The 16,500-nt window shown below is 36.0% G+C and overlaps 1 protein-coding gene across 1 annotated transcript; it reads left to right on the top strand.

Annotated features, from left to right (window-relative positions):
• The first annotated feature begins 5,383 nt into the window (after nucleotides 1-5,383).
• LOC140139834 (ficolin-2-like) lies at nucleotides 5,384-15,971 on the top strand. The gene is made up of 5 exons (XM_072161583.1): nucleotides 5,384-5,465; nucleotides 6,322-6,444; nucleotides 6,993-7,138; nucleotides 10,572-10,833; nucleotides 14,977-15,971. The coding sequence occupies exons 1-5, from the start codon at nucleotides 5,384-5,386 to the stop codon at nucleotides 15,231-15,233; spliced, it is 870 nt and encodes a 289-aa protein (XP_072017684.1). The 3' UTR covers nucleotides 15,234-15,971.
• The last annotated feature ends 529 nt before the right edge of the window (nucleotides 15,972-16,500 follow it).

Here is a 16,500-nt window from a genome sequence, read left to right as displayed (position 1 = left end):
GGATTCATTGTTTAATTACATTCAAATATTTAATTTGAGCACGGTAGCTCAAGGAAGCAGATGAACAGGCCCACAAACAAACAAACAAACAAACAGACTCATAATCGGAAGTTTGCGGGTTCGAGCCCCGGCGACGCCATCGTGTTGTGCCCTTGAGTAAGGTACTGTATCTCGATTACTCCTCTCCACCCAGGTGTATAAGTGGGTACCGGCATTCTTTAATGCAGGGAAGGTAACAGACTCGCTGCGGTGGAGGTGTAGCGATCCCCACAGGAATATTACATGTAGAAGTCTGGCCCAATCGCCAATGAAAGAGAGATGAGCATTCCGTTCACTGTTCATATACAGGTTCGCCTCCTTTACCTTACCTTTACCTTATTTAATTTGAATCATTGATATATTTTTCATCTACGTCGGCATGGAAATAAATGACTACGATACTAATAAAAAATAAATAAAAATAATTTGATAGTTTGCTGTAAATTACATTTCAATTGAAAGCAGGTGTTCCAAGGATTTTTATTATGCTATTATTTTTGTCTAATTCCCAAAAAAACCGTTTCGTGCGAGTGCTTAATTATATATTCATTATTATGCCGACAATACTCACATTTGCGTAAGTTTAGTATAATTTTTATACACCGATTTTCGAAAAAATATTCCAGTATAATAAACAAAACAATCTTCGTGAATAATGTAATATTTGCTAATTTCGAAATACGTTGAGGCATGATTTAAATTCGTCAGCCTGCGTATCCGACACATTTTAAACTCACACTAATATATAACGCACAAGAACGTACATAATAACACTCTATACTTTCATTGGACGCAATTAAGTCTCAACTAAATCAAAGATGATTCCCAACTCCTCTGACAACGTATACAGAACATCGTAACTATAATAACAAAAAAACATTGAAAAGACTAGTTTGCGTCTACGTCTAAGGTCAGGGCAATTAAAGATGTGCCGTGATTGGCTGACTGCATGCTGCATCGATCTGGTTGACAGGACGTCATACGTAAACTACGAGGTTGGTCAATAATATCCCGCAACCATTATTTATCTCCGCTCATGTATGACTTATATGACTGTTACTTACGATCAATAAAGTTTGTACCTTTGTCTTTCAAAACACACAACGATTAGTATCAGAGTACCTTTATTACGTAATCTCATTTGCATAAAGTCATTGCCATATGTACACTGACAATAACATTGGCGGGAAATTTGAATTGTAGTTGAGGAACGTGTAATAAAAAGAAGCAGAAGTGAGGACCAAAGCAATCTACAAGACTTATTTTTGGTATGAGGTAATCTGAGTATATTCAATTGATAATTGTGAAAGAAGAAATGTATCCGTCAACAGATCATGAAAGAGACTGTCTTTCAACTTCACCAAAAATAGGCCTTAACGACAAACAAAAATGGTGTGAAAATCGGGAGAAAAGAGCTCACACGGTAGAAGAAATAATCCAAATTATCTCCAAAATAAAACAAAAACAAATATGATTATTGGTATGGTATGAGAGATTATAGTCAGGACAATATAATTTGTTGCAATATAAATTAAAATATGCGCATGCGTTGATGGTATGCATGATTGAAAGTACCAAAAATGTATGAAAAAAGTAAAATTTCATCAAAAAAGCGCTAAAAATATGACTAATACAAGGTTTGCGGAACAGTAGCTGGGTGAGTGAATTGCTATACCAAGTCTTATGCTAGAATTAGACATACCTTTCGAAATTCAAATTTCTTATTCAATCCAGAGCCTCTCTATGGTGTGCTACTTTGATTACAAAAACATGACCTTTTGAAAGCAAGGGTTCATTAAGAAAGAAATGTTTGTGATTTCGCCACTGCGATCTCCCTTTTAATAATCAGTAGATACTCAATCAAACCAGGTACCATTTGTTAAATTTTGTCATCGATTATTCCTCTATCTCTTATTATGTAAAGAACAATGGGTGATAAAGCCTACTCAAAATTGGAGATATTCAACACGACCTCTTCTCTTTAATAATAATGGTATAGATCTAAAAAGAGTACAGCATCATTCCTATGTTATCTGTCTGAGAAGTTGCAAAAATCCGCGCCAGATTCCATACTTTTATTCTCGAGATATTTGGAATTATGTAACAATACCTCAATTTGGCGCGAGATTTTCTTGACCATTTTTCACCATAAATCAGGCAGTGCCCATACACTATTGTCTTTATGCTAATGTCATTACGTAATCAAGTATTCAGTATCGCTAATACATATTTGTTTTGAAAAACAAAAGTACAAACTTGTATTTAGCGTAAGTGACAGTCATCCAATTCATGCATGAGCGGAGATACACCATAGTTGCGGGAACTTATTGACCAGCCCTCGTAATATTTTTAATTCGGTGTCGAGTTATAAGCTGATCACCTTTACTAAACTCACGATGTTCGTGTCACACCTGTTGCCTCTTGAGCAAAAAAGAATGCGTACAAAATTACATTCTTTTCGTTACTAGAGAAACTAGTGTATCATTCTGATCTTGTGAAACTAATCCCGGGGGAGGTTCTTAGTGAAAATTTGGGTACGAAGATGTACGACAGATCAGGGTGCATGTTCAGCCTTTTGGTTTATTGAAGACCCTCATTTCCATTTTAAGAAAAGAAAAATGTATTGTAGTTTTTTGTTTTTTTTTGTTGTTTTAGTTTGTTTTTTTGCTCTTCACTTTTTCAAACCACCGAAAAACATTTGGGTCAACCTTTTCTGGTCAACCTTTTTGGCTGTTGAGGAAGGGCGGCAAATTTAGTTTTTCTTCAGCCCCCGGAGTAGGGCGGCCACGGTACGCCACTGATATGGGTGAATGGGGGTCCTTATGTACTCTCGTCCTCCTGTTGCTACATACGCGAACAGCGACAAGAATTCCACTGTCGTCTATCGCGTATAGGTGATGCTCATGAACCAATAAAAGCTAGTGCTTATAAGCCTCCCAAATGACCCTTAATGACTTTGTGGTCTCAGATTTTAAACCCAATAAATACGAATTGATCGTAGTTTAAATTTAGGTTAATTAGGTATAATCACATTTTTATTTCTACAGTATTATGTCTAGGGCACTGCCATGTGTGCGTTTTGAAACAACGACCGGATCCAACACAAGGTGGCGCTGTGAGGTGGTCACTTCCCTATAACGAGAGGTGCTTTTGCCAAAGATTGGTAGCACCTAGACACTCGCATGTTTTATGTGCTAAGGTAGCCGATATTGGCGAGGTATTCACGATAGGGTATGCAGAAAATATAACATTGTGGTATGTGGATGACCCTACCCCATTACTCAACCGCATGCATTGGAATAAGGAGTCTCTTGATATATTATTAGATCGAGCTGAATATTGTGGTAAGCATAAAACCTTCGAATATGGTACAATCCCCTGGTCTTTAACCCTCTTGTTCTACAGAGTCATATTTTGTATCACGGACTACGAAGCGGAGGGGTGGGGTTGTTACACACCCTAATTGTCTATAATAAACGTCATACACTGATATTTAGTGTAATAGTAATATTATAATAATATAACCATGCTTTATATAAAGCGCATTACACAATTAAGTCTCAAAGTGCTACAAAATACACTGTAATAAAATTACAACAGAACAATAACAAAAGGTTAAAAAGTCATTCTGGCTATAGGCAAATTTGATTTTCTACGAACATCCAATTTAGACCTAATTAAGACAACTGCAACTTATATTACTTACAAGTAAAAAATTATCTCTTGGAATAATTTGACATCAGCAAAATGTTATCCCCAAAATGAGCGGAAAGGATAGACCTACGATTAGATTTGCCTTAAATGCACACGTTTTTATGCCGGTTGCAAAACCCCATCCTCGAAGTATTACGATTGCAAAAAACATGCAGATGATTTTGTTTTCTTTATATTCGGAATGATAAAATTCTTACCTGAATTTTCCGCTTATTTCTAGGAGAGAATGAGTGTGTTTCTAATCCATGTGAAAATGGAGCGACCTGTCATGACAAAATTGGCGAATACGTCTGCATATGTTTTGATGGATATTCCGGTGATAGATGCAAAACGGTAATTTATAAAAAAAATATGTACAAAACCATGATGGTGCAAAAATAATGAATTCCAACTGACATTATAGCCTTGTAAAATGAAAAACGAAAGATGCAAAAGTTGTATTAACTATAGAGTGACGTCACAATGGTTCATACGACATTCTTGTTCTAGCCAAGAACAACGGCTTACACTTACGACATTTTGTTTTGAATCTTACAAAGTTTATATTTTGTATATATATTATTGCTATTAATAATTAATTATTCTTATGAGGAGATGGAACAATATCTTACTATTAGACCCAAAATGGTAATGTGCCCAAAACGTATAGGGTATGTGACCGATATATTATACTACCGACAATAACAAATAGAGCAGACACATGCATATCAGGAACATGGAACGTTGTCATTAACCCTTTTGATGTCGTCCACCTCTGACTGTCTAATGCAAGACGCTATTGTCGCAAGGGGTTTTCCAGCAGATTCTTTGATTTCATCTGCCTAACGGAGCTTCTTTTCCAAGATGTCAAAGTATTGTATTTGAAATGAATCTTCGGGTACATCATGCTCACCGAGTTGACCTCTGAAACATTCATTTGTTTTGTGATATGGCCATGAAATTTTCAGCATCTTTCGCCAGCACTACATTTCGAAAGATTGTTTCTTGGATCTGTCTGCCCGACAACCCATGTTTCAGAGCCATATGTAGAAACTGGGAAATACAGAGCATTCATGATGTTAATTTTGGTGCGCATTCCAAATGTCACGGTCCACGTTGAAATATACATTTTACGGGGGTCACAGCGGTTCAGGCAACGCGCCTAATTTTCATCACTAGAAAGTATAATTTTGAAAGTAATGTCATGGTATTTGGATGTAGTTGTCCTTAATCTACAAAAATATTTGGTTTTTTTGGCAACCATACTTTTGGGAAACACTGAAATATAATTAATTTTAAGCAGCTTGTTATAACCTTGGTTTTAGTTCAAAACCAAAAGCATGCTGTATTGAAGTAGACATAAGACCCGATGACCACTCAATTGCAAGAGCCTCGCCCTCTTGTGAGCGTCATGTATGGAATATCGCAATGTCTCTAATACCATGAATACTACCCTTATTATTAACGCACATAACCTAATATATAAACGGCAATATAAACACGCATTAAAACCTTTGTTTATATCGGTAATGCATCATATCTTCAAAATATTGACTTTTAATATTATTCGTTTAATAAAGATGTCTTATTTCATAACATTTGTGGACAGATATTGATGAATGTAATTCGTATACTAAAAACTGTGACACAAATGCTGCGTGCACCAATATCCGTTGGTTCCTTCTCATGTCTGTGTAATGCTGGTTACAGTGGAGATGGAGTAACATGCACAGGTTAGTATACTTTGTAACTTACGCACAATTTTATTTATATCAAATAATTGTCGCAAGTTTCCAAATCAATACCAATATTTGTGATATGATATATCATACAATAGAAAGGCAGCTGTTTTAAAGTGTGATTGAGTTTTAACTGTTGCATGTTTCAGATTACACAAAAGGAATGTTTTTAATGTATAAAGAAGTGAAGCTCAGGCACTAGCACTAATGAAAAGGAAACAATCGAACCGTTCACCTCCCGTCTTAGGCTAATTCAGTACATTATGAGCACCACAATGTAAAGTCATGAAAAGCACATTTTCTATCAAAATTATATATATCTCTCGACACACCGCAATTAATATTTAACCCGTGCGGTTTATACCGACCCCTTTCAGATTAGTCCTGGCTCTTCGTGAAGAAATTCTCCATACTAAATATCAATTATGTGATTGTTCTAAATAATATTTTACAAATTTGTAGACATACATGTAAAGTAATCGCTAGTGTTTCTAAACGAGCCAACAATAGAGTATTGTTAATTTTATTTATCAAAACAATGAAATTGGATGATTCTTTTTCGACTTTTTATGTAAGCAAGTAGACATGTGACAAAGGTACATGGCATTGTGACCTTTTTTTCGGTTATTTTCAACGTGCTGAAAATGCCTTTGGTGTCAAACCTAAAAATTATACATAAACTCAAAATACTCAATATTAATCGAAAGGGTGGTTCATTTACATCACCTTATTGGAAGTGTTTCATCCAATACCCACCCCACCCCCTAGCGGCGGCTCTGCCAACTCTTCTGACGAGTATTTCAGGAATAATATCACACTCTTCACTAAAATGTTTATTTAATACTTGAAGATGATGATGAGTGTGCCAGCAGTCCGTGTCTTAACGGAGGTACGTGCATCGATGGAGTCAATAGTTACACGTGTCTGTGTCCATCAGGATATACAGGACTTCAAGGATTTCACTGTGAAATTGGTAAGCATAAATAACGTAACTCCTAGTCTCTTTTACAGTCTTAAACTGATTTTGTCAAGCAAAATGGAAATATTTACTGTTGGTTTCCAGCTTCAATGTGCCTTTAATTTGTATAAAGAATACTAGTATAAAGTATTTAGAACCTTATCAGTGAAGCTGCAACCGGCTATTCCAATTGAAATCAACACTCTCCCTGTGGAAGATTTTGTAAATATCGTCCACAGGGGTGGATGTTTTACAAATGTAATTGGTCAGAGGTAATCATTTTGAAACCCATACTCCCCTTTTCCTATATCTTCCACAATTGAAGTGATTATTTCAAATGGAAGTTAACCAATTGTCTATTCTATTCAAAATTCAATTCAGCTCAATCTTCCACAGGGGTAGTGTGGATTTTAAATGAAATAGCTCAATTTAAAACCTGCCTGCTGCATGCTGTAAGCTGATTTAACGATATCTGTTTTTAAAGCAAAATTGTAGTTCAGCTTAGAATTCTCGAGACTACCATTTGGAACCATGCAAAAGTGACACACCTTTTTCTTTTCCAGAACCTCAAGATTGTTATGAGATCTTGACCACATATGGAAGAAACACTAGTGGTATTTATTGGATCTATCCCATTGTAAGCGGCACCTCTACACCAACAAGTATGCAAGTATGGTGTGACATGGGCACCGGCGGTGGAGGTTGGACTGTGAGTATTGTTAATGTTCTTGTTTGTTTTATACTTATTTAATCAATTCACATACTTTTAATGACATCAAAACTTGTGTATCAATGCCTCATTTCAAATATTGAGTTTTAATTTTGGTTTTGGTTTTGGTTTTGGTCACGTGGTTTCCTATTATCCTGCCTAAGCACTTGAGTGATGTCATTACCCATTTCTTTGTTTGTACCCATTGTTAAAAACTTATACATGTTATAATTTGTACCAAGCCGTTTCAGTTTTTATTTGAGTTTGTTATATAACTGTGCGACCACAGGAAATCAGGTATGAAGTTACCTTCATCAAATTATACAAAAGAAGTTTTTAAACTTCGCAGTGCAATATTCACGAGCATAGATCATTGGAAGTGGAAAGGGAAGGAGGGGGAGCAGAGCTCAAGAGTGGCGTTGAATAGTAGGGGACCGTCGTGTGGGGAGACGATTATATAGGTGGGGGAAGGGAATGGGCTGGGAACTCATAATTAAATCATCTCCATCATCATGAATCGTTTATATTTCATACAAATAAACAAAGCACCCACCACACCCACCCCACACCCTCAATATAGCCTATGCCTAGGCCTCATTGAACTCGGGGTGTAAATAATTATATGAAAGTATGCCAGCTACGACAAAGTGAATCAACTGTCCCCTGCGTTGATAGATATCCGATAATGTTAGCACAATAGGCCATATAATACTTTGGTTATAGGCCATTATATGCTTACGATTATATACCCGCTTGTGTCCTCCCAGCACAATAGTGTTATTATTGCAGACCAGTTCATCTCCACTTTTTAATCTTGATTTTTGGTTTCTGAACAAAAGAGAAACCAAAACTTATGATATGAAATAAGGGAATGTATACATTAATACGACGTCTCTGAAAGATCATAATTTCACCATCAAACAATAAATATGATAGAATAAGACGATGGATTGATAAATGTGATAATATAGCTCCCGCTGTTTATCCGAAAAAAAGATATTTAAATTGTTTCTTCACACTACACAACTTAAAACATGAATGTAGTCAATGCAGTTGTAATTAAAAAAAAAGTTATTAAAAAGCCAATCGTACCTTGTATTCCACATAGTGGACAAGGACAACTTTTGTCTTTTCCTTATCTTTTAGGACCATTCAGTGATTTGTTCATTCAGAAAATCATCAAAATTGAGTTTTTTACATAAAGCTCTAATAACAACTAAACAACCTTTTTCTTTTCCTTATTTGCTCGATCACAAATAGCATTTTCCATGAAGCTCTTATTATCTTATTTTATAAATATTATTGCTCGAGATCAAAAGATACTTACAATTTATTTCCAATATTTCGAAGAGCGCCATCGTGCGTCATGACTGGTATATTTTAACCTGAAACATTATAGATTTACGGATGCACCATTTGACGTCCACGGAAGGGGTTGTGGATTTTTTAATCCACATTACATGAGCAAAAAATCTATCCCCACTATCATTAACAACCCCACGTAACTGTGTTTACTGTAAGGCATGAATAATAATATAAAAAAACTAATGTAAAAAAAATCAGGCAAAAAGAAACTTGACCCGAACTCAACTTCCAGCCCTCCCCAAGTCAAATGGTGAGTCTCGTACCCCTAGCAACGTAAAATGTTTATTTGTTGATCGGCTTGCTAAAGGGAAATCTCAATTTTCAAGAATCGAACTAGAAAATCTAAACATCATATATATTGCTCCAAGAAAGTATCCTTACACTTGGAATAATGATCACAATTTCAAAACTGAACCATATTGGGGTATTTTTCTAAGTGTAAGGATACTTTCTTAGCGCAATATATATACAAGGATGGACAATCGATTTTAGCTTGTATGTTTTAGTTCTAAGAAGATTTCACAGGAATTCCTCATATCGCGTCCTCACATTTAAGGATTTTGAAACCTTCCATTGTGAGATACATTTTAAAGCTGTTTCCGTTAGTACTCCGGTTCTATTGCTATCATGCATTTTGGTATACCAAATGATGTTAGCTACCTCTGGTAGCAGTGCATCTCCCCGAAGTGGTACCTCCCAAGCTCGCCCACTATCAGGGATCATATCAGCCACTGATATCCGTGCCTCTTGAGGCACAGTATGTCTAGTTTCATTAACATGATGCTTACTATTGTATTACTAGAACAAAGCAATAAGATTCCATAACACTCAAGGAGGGGAGCATGCCATAGCGGTGTTTGCATCTAAATACTTCAGACAAAAAAACCCTCTCATACAAAAATTAATTATTAAAGGCCCATTCAGTGATTTGCTCATTCGGACAATCGTAAAAATCATCAAACTTCAGATGTTGGTGTCTTTGTCATTTTCATAGATGTGCTAACATAGCCTGCTAGTAGCTCAGCTGAAAGCTGTGTATTTAAGACAAAAAGAGGCATTTCACATGAATCTGTAATTTATATACTGACAGTGTATAAATTAGCTACATTTATGCATTTGAATGTGGCTTCATACTAACGTTTTCTTCATTTTTGGCAAAAATTTTAATTTCAAAAATAGCAAATGATAGTTTGAATGCTAAAATATCCACAGATTTCGGGAATTTTAGATTAGATGTTAGGGGCCCAAGTAAGAATTTGATGATTCCAGAGTCATTGTAACTGTAATTTTTTGTTATTGTTATTATTGTTATTGTCAATAACATTAAGATAATTTTGAATTCAATAATATCTTTTCATGTCTAAAAAGGAAATATTGCCAAAATATCTTCCACATCCACATGAAATATAACATTAATCATTAATTCTTTTGGTTCAGTAAAATATGGAACTGCCCCCCCCAATGTCAAAAAGAAATCTACGCCACTGGCCTATACTTTTGTACACAACCAGAATTTGTCAAATTTACATGGGTACTCTCACATTATGACGTCATAGCGATATTATGTGGAGGGTATTTGTACTTATTTTGATATATATATATATATATAACATTTATGTGAGAGAAACCCATTACAGAGGAAACCAATAGTTATTACATTGGTACCAAATGTAAACGCATCATATTTGACAAATTTACAGAAATGTTTATAATTGAAAAGTAGTGAGACTGTTCTGGTTGGCCCCACCCCACCCTCGTATAAACATTTCTTTCGTAGTGATGATCGTGTTCCTTTAAAATATACTTTGAATTTGCTGGAGAGAAAGAGGCCAGTAGTTCTGACGGTTATAATTGAAAAGTTAAACCCCACCCCCTTTCGTAGTCCGTGTTCCAAAATACTCAGGTTCTGGGGTTAAATGGCTTGTGATTGTGAACAGCCACCTCAGTCGGTAGTAAAGCCGTGGTTTTAGGAGCAATAGGTTTCCAAGTGCTGCGCCACTGTGTTTATGTGATGCTTCATTTCAAAAATCATCCTTTGTAATTTCATCTCATTGATATCTAACATCAGGTGTTTCAGAGACGTGTTGATGGTTCAGAAGATTTTTACCGTAACTGGGCGGATTATAAGGCTGGATTTGGTAACCTTGCAGTAGAATACTGGCTTGGCAATGATAAAATCTATGCTCTAGTTAACAATGGCAAAACATACCAGTTGAGGATAGACTTAAATGACGGCTTGGAGTGGAAGTACGACTTGTATGCGTCATTTGTCATCAGTGACGAGGCGGCTGATTACACATTGACGCTTGGAGCATATATTGGCGGAGAAGGTAAGAGCAACACCCCGTCACACAAAATCCCGTATAACTATTCTAAAGGGTTCAGACCATATTTGGTATGCACTGTTCCTCAAGAAGCATTAATAAATCTTGGTATTGCCACATTTTTCATCTCAAAACCTAGAGAAGATGTATTACCTTTCCCAGAATCCTTTGCAAAATAATACATTGATTTCCTTCATTTCAACAAATGAAGCTCCGATTACTTTATACAGGTCTGCTTTGTCCAAACGTTCATACCCAATTTCCTCTCGGAATCATTTCAAAGGGTTTTTTAGATTAGATTTGGTTTCCTTTTAAAAATAGACTGGCTGATGGGTCGCTAGTCAAGAAATGATAGTTTACAAGATATGGATGTGCTCTGTTCACTGAGGTATATTTCGCCACTATCGACCCATTTGGCACAACATAGCAAATGAGTACAAAGAATTGAAATGGAAGAAATGCATTATGTGAAGTGTAAGATGATTATGTTCTCTGTTCTAAGCCCATTTATGAGAAATCAACTTATTGGAGTTATTCCTTTTTATGTAAATGAGTTATACGCTTGGTAGGATTTTAACATTTGTTACGCATCCCTAGCATGCCTATGGGGTTTCCACAGGTAAACGACATGACATGCGAATTCTAACAGAGCCATTCCATGTCAACTCCATAGATGTGTCCTGGGGTACTTTTTTTGTGTAAAGTTCAAATCTGGCATCAGAAAACTTGTAACTCCGTTACTTTAAAAGATATCGGGCCCTCAAAATGCAACGTCGTCCATCCAGGACCAACTTCGGGGGGTCAGAACTGCAAAAGTAAAAATAACTTTTTTGGTCCATTTTTTTGCCAGTCACATTTTTTTGGTCCATTTTTTTGCCAGTCAGAGCCCTTTGGTAGGACATTACTCGTATCCAATATTGAGCCTATTAGAATACTTTTAGCTGAGATATTACCCATACAAAACTCCAATTTTTCTTTTTTTGTACATTTTGACCCCCTGAAATCCAATGTCAGACATTTTGGCCCTTCATCAACTTCAGGTATGTTGAAAATATGATCTTGGACAATATTTCTGAGAGATAGTGGCTTGGGGTCTTGTGTTGGTTGGTCAGTGGTCATCCACTCAAATTTTGCTGAAAATCATTTTACCCAGGAAAGCAGAATCTTGCCTCAGAAACATGTTATCTACTGAAGAAGTTATGGGTCTTCAAAAATTGAAGAGGTGCTGCGGTGCACATAAATGGAGTTGACATGGATGGGCCCAACAGTGTTGTGCAATGAATTTGCGGGTTCGAGCCAAGTGAACAAAGCGGGAGATAAAAATACTGTTTTGTTTTGTGTCTATGTATAGAGAGGGCAAGAATCTATTGATTTGAATGGTCATGGTTATGAACATGATATAACAAATCATTAGAATTTGATATATCACTTTCAAGAAGATGTGTGTATTTTGGAAAATAATTCAAAGAAATCTTTGTAATAACTCACAATATATCAGAAAGACAACAATGCAGCACATTTTCAATATTTTTACACTTTTTTGTGAATGTAACCCCTGGAACGTAACCAGACCCTGTGAATGTAGCACAACTCTCGGACATTTAATTCTTACTTCGTGTGTTGGAATTTTATTGGGTGTAAATTTTCCATGAACGATTGTAAAAAGTGCTTCTATTTCGCTCACAAATACCTATCCTCGTGCAATTTTCTGTGAACGTCTAGAAAATATGTTTAAAACTAAATCGAAAATCTGAGTTTTTTTTAAGAAAAGGTAACTTAGGTTTCACCACTTGCTATCAAGAAGATGTGTGTATTTTGAAAAATAATTCAAAGAAATCTTTGTAATAACTCACAATATATCAGAAAGACAACAATGCAGCACATTTTCAATATTTTTACACTTTTTTGTGAATGTAACCCCTGGACTGACATTTGTTACTGTAGTATTATAGGATCTCTAGATCAATTAGGGACCATCAAGTAACATTTAGTCCCTAAGGGACCAAAAAATTAAATGTTTGTCTGTAATTACCGTACAAAAGCTGTCGTAACCAGACCCTGTGAATGTAGCACAACTCTCGGACATTTAATTCTTACTTCGTGTGTTGGAATTTTATTGGGTGTAAATTTTCCATGAACGATTGTAAAAAGTGCTTCTATTTCGCTCACAAATACCTATCCTCGTGCAATTTTCTGTGAACGTCTAGAAAATATGTTTAAAACTAAATCGAAAATCTGAGTTTTTTTGAAGAAAAGGTAACTTAGGTTTCACCACTTGCTATGTCCGAATTGAACAAGGTCTAGATAAGGCATGGCGATAATAAAAGTGCTTCTGTTTCACTTAGAAATACCGATCTTGATGCAATTTACTCTGATTGTCTAGAACATTATGTCTCAACCTAAATCTGAAATCTGGAGGAGTATAATTAAAGAAAAAGTTAAAGAAAAAAAGTTTCACCACTGTTAAGAAACACTGGTGAAAACAACGCTCAAAAGTCACGTTTATGATTATACTCCTCCAGATTTCAGATTTAGCTTGAGACATAATTTTCTAGACATTCACAGAAAATTGCATTACGATCGGTATTTCTGAGGAAAAGAGAATCACTTTTTACTATCGCTATGGATTATTATAGACCCTGTTCAATTTAATTGAACAGGTTTACAAAATGTATTCGCATGCATCTCGCTCGTTATGTGGCGGATTTAGATCGAATTGTAATGGGCCCAGATCTTCCATCGCAAGCAATATCGCCTCGTCACGCAATTGTCGGTGAATTTCTCGAAAACATGTCAAGTGCCAAAAAAGTGATTTTTGAGTTTATTTTAAGACACAATTTCTGTGGCGAATTGAACAGGTTTGGGTATAAAACATATCCGCATGCATCTCGGCCGTTGTGTGGCCGATTGCAATGATTCAAAGTCGGGGTTCAACTTAACATTTTTGATAATCAAAATTTAAAGGAATTTTTATCATAATTTAATTGCTTTTTATCGTAATTTAGTCTCCAAAATGTGTTGTTTACTGCACTGTTCAGAGTCAGTACAGGCACCAGAGCAGGTCAGTTACGTAATCCAATTAAAATGTGCTTAACAACAGGGGATTAAGGCCTTCGCAGCCGGCAGGCTGAATTTAAAGTAGCAAAAATAATAAAGATGAGCACTTTCACATAATAAGTATTGTTTATTGTATTGTAACAACATGCGTATATGACAATATTCACCTACATTTATATGTTCTCCAAAACGTGACGGGGTGTTCCTGTATGACCACGGTGTATAATTCCCCTTTGAGAATAATTCATATGGATATAAATATTAAATCAGAATATCACTTTAACCTTAGGGGGCCCTAAGATTTTAGTGATAAAATATTTACCCTAGCACCTTACCCGGTTTTAGTGCCGGCCGTCAAAGATGACCTTATGTGATGTGATCAAGCAAAATCAGCAAAATTCCAGTTTCTTATAGGATAGTAAAAAAAAGGGCAGAAAACCCCATTGAAATTGAACAACCAGTTCCAAAGATATGAGCAATTAAAGAGTTTCCAAAACAACAGGAAACAAAAAGGAAATATTTTGTTTGGCTATATCTCAACATCAATATTTCCGAGTTCCGACTGATTTTGCTTGATCGCATCACATATATGGGGGGTTGGTTTCGTTTCGCTCTTGTAAAATTATTCCAAGAGCTACTGACTTTTTACTTGTTAGTTAGGTTGAAATCGACATTTCCTTTTATATTGATGAGAGAAATCGGTCAAAATCGCATGTTGTAGAAATTGTTTGCATGGGCACCCTCACATTATGACGTCATAGCGATATTATGTATTATGGAGGAATGTTTGTACTTATTTTGATATCATTGGATAGAGGAGACCCATAGTATTATACATTGTTACCAAATATAACGGTATAATATGACGTTTATAATTGAAAATTAGGGGGGTTGCAACAAAGCCCCCCACCCTTCGTAGTCCGTGTTACAAAATATGGCTTAGTAGTTGTAAGGTTAAGACTGAAATGAGACGGAGTGGCCTTTCAAGACCAAAATAATGGTAAGTACATTGTAACTTGTAGGTACCACAGGGTCCAGCTACAATGACAAAGAAGTTAATAACGTTTATTACTTTATGCTTGTTTTCCCCAGCGGGCGATGCATTCATGGCTCATAACAGCCATGCATTTTCAACATACGATGCAGATAATGATATTAGTGCTAGCAAATGCGCCGTCACGCACAAAGGTGGTTGGTGGTACACTTCCTGCTATAGAGCTAACTTAAATGGACTTTATCTTAACGGATCTTATCCTAGTAGCAATTATGAGGGTATTACTTATATCACATGGAAGGGTTTTACTTATTCATTAGCTGTAACGGAGATGAAGGTGCGCCCAGCTCCTTAAAATGTATGGATTCCGTAAAAGTGGCGTAGCCAAGAGTTGGGACAAGTGGTCATCTAACCCCTCTACAACATCTGATCCTGCCCGTCTTGTTCTTGGACTTTTTTGGCAATATTTGACCATTTTTGCCAGATGCACCCCAGAAAAGAAAGTTTCCTCCTTGGCTCACCCATGAAAACATATCCTGGCTACGCCACTGGAACCCAATAGTTACAGTAGTTCTGATATAGGCCTATATGGCAGTTCGAAAACTTCAAGGATTAGTGGATAGGAAAAATGCGACAATCCCTCTACATTTGGGGATGCAGAAATGCTTCACAATATTAAAAGGCTGGGGTATGATGTCCTTCTGGTATCAAATAATGTTATTTTTTGAAATTCTCGATTAAAATTGATATTTTTGATATTTAACAGTCCTCTAAGTAAACTTTACAAAGCCTGGATGAAAAGCCGACGATTAATTGAAAATGCAGACCTTTCGTATCAAAGATTTGTTTCCTAAAACACCAAATAAAAAATTGGTCTGGGGGAAGGTATATCGTCAATATGAAAGGTCAAAATTTTCAACCGATCATCATCTTTTCATCCCAGTTACATACACTGTAAGTACATATCATTAGATTAAGAAAGTTTACTTCGAGGACCGTTAAATATCAAAAATTTTAAAAATATCAAATTTGTCATAAAATTTGTATTATATTGCGAATTTAAAAAAATCAAAATTAGTTGACACCAGAAGGTTATACATTCTTCATATTCAGAATATCTGAATTCGATATGTTTGATATGCTCTCATGTCCTACAAAAACACAGTTGATACGTTCATACCAGAGTAAGCGGAATTCCAAAATGTATTATAAGAAGTACCCCTATCTCATCCACAAGAATGACTATATACTATAGGCAAAATATCTAATTCTCGATCATGAGAGCCAACGTGGGTACGCACATGTATTTGCTCCGAGCGTACTACGCAAAGACCTGCGCTTATGGCGCAAACATAGCTTTTGAGAATTGACCAATCACACGCGCGTTGCTAGGCAAAGTCAAGGGTCAGTCATATAGGTCGCGCGATCGTGTTATATTCTACGAAAAGTACACTGGCGTGGAAGGTACATCCTCTCGATGAACGAGAATTAGTTATTTTGCCTATAATAGGTGGTTATATAATTATTGAAGTGTTGCCGACAGAAGTGTATGTGAAAAAAATATAGAAATAAGATTAAGAAATTCGTAATTAAAGATCTCTTTTAAAGTGAATCCAATTTAG

Source organism: Amphiura filiformis, chromosome 2 (assembly GCF_039555335.1).
Source record: "Amphiura filiformis chromosome 2, Afil_fr2py, whole genome shotgun sequence".
NCBI lineage: Eukaryota > Metazoa > Echinodermata > Ophiuroidea > Amphilepidida > Amphiuridae > Amphiura > Amphiura filiformis.
This window is presented reverse-complemented; position numbering and strand designations above follow the sequence as displayed.